General features: G+C 35.5%; 1 protein-coding gene across 1 annotated transcript in view; it reads left to right on the plus strand.

The window, feature by feature from the left end:
* The window catches only part of LOC105158557 (phosphoenolpyruvate carboxykinase (ATP)-like), a 6,826-nt gene continuing 3,737 nt past the window's right edge, over positions 502-3,590 (plus strand). Inside the window, exons 1-5 of the mRNA XM_011075342.2 lie at positions 502-653; positions 849-1,126; positions 2,311-2,486; positions 2,944-3,097; positions 3,204-3,288. Coding sequence (XP_011073644.1) covers positions 858-1,126; positions 2,311-2,486; positions 2,944-3,097; positions 3,204-3,288 — 684 coding nt within the window. The 5' untranslated portion in view covers positions 502-653; positions 849-857. The remainder of the gene's footprint in view (positions 654-848; positions 1,127-2,310; positions 2,487-2,943; positions 3,098-3,203; positions 3,289-3,590) is intronic.

The following is a 3,590-nucleotide window of genomic DNA, read 5'->3' on the forward strand; positions in this document are numbered from 1 at the left end:
TTATAATTATTTTACTAACATAACTGATAATTTTTTAAATCCACATTGTTTTACTTTTTTTATTTAAAAACTACGGTAAAAGGAAAATTGACGATTTCAAACCTCAATCAGATGACTACATAATTTCATCAAATATCATAAGGTATTAATTTTGTTTTAAACAATAAAAAGACATTTATAATTATGACAAATATCATAAGAGCTCATTATAATTTATCCAAATAAATAATAATAATAATAACACTTTCGATCTAATTTTATCTCATACTTAATTATATAATTATTGGTACTCATTGATTCCATACGTGCAACTTTCAATTCATTCATGCTAATAATTTTCCTTTCTTTGAATATGAAAAAATAAAAATAAAAAAAAAATCACGAGATTGGGGTATTTTCCGTATTTCGATGCATGAGGGTGACCACTGACCACATAGGATAAGAGTCTAACCACGGTTAGCTCATTCCTGGTTAAACCGTGGTTAAGGATGGCCGCGGCACACTATAAATTGGAGCTTGCGCCATTCTCCCTTCATCACCTTCTTCTTCATTTCCTCAATTCTCACTCCACTTTGATGGTCGTTTCATTTTTCTTCATTTCTCTTTTCAGTTAGTTTTATTTCTAGTTTTCTCGCAGTTTCCACCAATTTCTGGTGAGATTCTCTCTCCGGTTTTTCTTTTTTTTTGTCTTTCCGGTTTGCTCTGCAGGTGTTAATAATTTCTGTAGGAGTTTAAGCTCTTAGTTCGAATGTGATTTTGATTTTAAGGTGCAGGAATCTAATTTCGTAGAGCTTTTGGTGATGATTGATGTTATGTTTTTTTGTGTTGTGTTGCCGTCGGAATGGCAGGGAGAAGAAATGGCGGCTAACGGGAACGGACGCGTGCCCACGGCTCCCAGCGCCGGCGGAGTAGGGCGGAACGGGTTGGCGAAGATTCAGACGAATAAAAGAGCGGAGGGTGTTTGTCACGACGACAGTACGCCGCCGGTGAAGGCTCAGACGATTGACGAGCTCCATTCTCTGCAGATGAAGAAGTCGGCGCCGACCACTCCCATCGATGGGATGAAAGGCCCCTTTGCGGCGTTCTCTGAGGACGAACGCAGCAAGCAGCAACTTCAGTCCATCAGGTAAAACTAATTCCACGGCGTTGTTTATTTATTTATTTTGGTTGGATAAAAGTGTTGATTGTATATCTCATAAATCATCGTCATCACGACGATGATTTTATAACACGCTGAAAATTTACCAATTTGGTTCCGAAATTTTAAATTGTCTGAAAATTTTAACCTTTAGAGACTATTCATGCTGGTGGTTTCAGACTTTTCCTTGCAAGTTTTAGGGACGTAGCATTTATACGGAAAAAATTTATACTAAAAATTATAGTTCGAATGACGTTTGATCACATGAAATCAATCACAATACAAGTAATATATTTGTTATGTGATATAATTAATTCCTGTTTGGGGTCCGAGGTAGAATTTTTCCATTTATACCTAGCTTTACACGGTAATTTCCAAGAAATTCTTATACGTAATAGACATGGAAACATTAAATAGTATTTATCACGCAACATTGTGATAACGTACATTTATTTATGCGATCCAACTGTTTGACGTGTTAAGACAAAATCATATGGTTTAAAAAAAAAAAGAAAAGAAAGTAGATTTCATATTCTTTATGTTTATCTAAAATAAAAAGTTATTTTCTATGTATTTGTAATTAAAGTAAATTCTGCTTGCGTAATTGCAGTCTACTGTAGGCGAATTCCCATGGACTAATTATTGATAGCTTGTAAATGATTATTACTGGTATGGGTACTTGATCTGTGCTCTACATTTATAAAATATTAAATTAAAAAAAAGTTAGATGCACAAACTGATTGAAAATGGATATGGAAAAAGGGAGATCGCAAGGAACTCGTTGATATTAAAAATATAATACAAACGAGTAAATTATTATATAAAAAAAATAACAATTTATTCCTTATATTTTTTAAAACACAGCAATTTAAGTGTGTTTTTTTTCTTCACCCGATGGAAAAAAGAGAGAAAATTTAGTAGAGAGAGGCAAGAGGCCAATACAACATGTAACTTGCTAATTCGTGCCCCTTAGACATTTCTACTGTTATAATAAATTTTTTACGCAGGGAATTGGATTTTAATAAGACTGATTCAGTTTAAAACTAAATAACTAAAGCTGTCAGCGTCCCCTATGTTTTGGAGAGACTTAGGACCATTAATTATTGTGTAGACCGTTTGAAGATTCATTTTCTTTCATTTAATTGAATTGTTTGGTAACCTTTCCCCACCAGTGCTTCACTGGCATCCTTGACAAGAGAGACTGGACCTAAGGTGGTGAAAGGGGACCCGGCGAGGCAGTCGGAGACCCCTCGAGTATCGCACGTCAGCCACGAAATCACCCCCACCATTAGTGTCAGTGACAGTTCTTTGAAGTTCACTCATATCCTCTACAACCTCTCACCTGCCGGTAATATTGCATGCTCAATTATCTTTTGTTTGTAAATGGTACACTTTTTTTCTTTTTTTAATGTAAAACAAGCTGTTTTAATTATTTTTGATAATAAAAAATCTTCTTAAATTAATCTAATTCATTTATGTTCACTTTACTATTAATAAAGGCACATGCTGTGGAGATAGCTCAATATCTCCAGCCACGGCTGTATTACAATAGATGAGATTGTTAGGCCTCTTAAATTTCATTTCAGAAATTGTCTTTTCCCTTGATTGCTAAATCGAGGAGGCCCGTTTTGAAAAAGCATATACAATCATCTTAAATAGTCAAAATTACTTTATGTAAAATGAATGTATTCTGCTACTTCTGTATATTTTAGAACATCTTACTAAACATAATTGGTCAATGACATAAAACACTGTCCCATGTCCTTTTCTAATCTTGTTGTTTGATTATTTGGTGATCAATGCAGAGCTTTATGAGCAGGCCATAAAGTACGAAAAAGGGTCTTTCATTACATCTAGCGGTGCATTGGCAACCCTTTCAGGGGCGAAGACTGGGCGTTCTCCAAAGGACAAACGTGTCGTAAGAGATGAGACCACTGAGCATGATCTTTGGTGGGGAAAGTACGTAGGAGTGTTCTCCCCATTTGCAAACTTTGCAGAAGTTCTCTCTAAACAAAGTTCTGTTTATTTATCTTTTCGCTGACTGTATTTTCCGCTGTATAAATAGGGGCTCGCCAAACATCGAAATGGACGAGCACACCTTCATGGTTAACAGAGAAAGGGCAGTGGATTACTTGAATTCCTTGGATAAGGTAATCAGATTTAATCTGTGCTTCCATCACAGTGATTGTAGTGCAGAAATTAGATGTAGTATGTGAGTGTGCCACTTCTAGTTAGTGGCATGTTTGGTATGTGGATGAAGCATGGCATCTTTGAGTAGGTCCCTCCAAAGATATTAATTGAAATGAAATGTCTCTTCAACGTAGAAACCAACCAATGATCTGGTAGATGTAACAAACAAGAAGAAACCTAACTAGAGAAGAATAGACGGGCATTTCTACTCAAATTAGAATGCCAGGTTAGACTTAACCACATTAATTGTTGCTTGGAAGCT

Source organism: Sesamum indicum, linkage group LG3, assembly GCF_000512975.1.
Source record: "Sesamum indicum cultivar Zhongzhi No. 13 linkage group LG3, S_indicum_v1.0, whole genome shotgun sequence".
In the NCBI taxonomy this organism is placed as follows: domain Eukaryota; kingdom Viridiplantae; phylum Streptophyta; class Magnoliopsida; order Lamiales; family Pedaliaceae; genus Sesamum; species Sesamum indicum.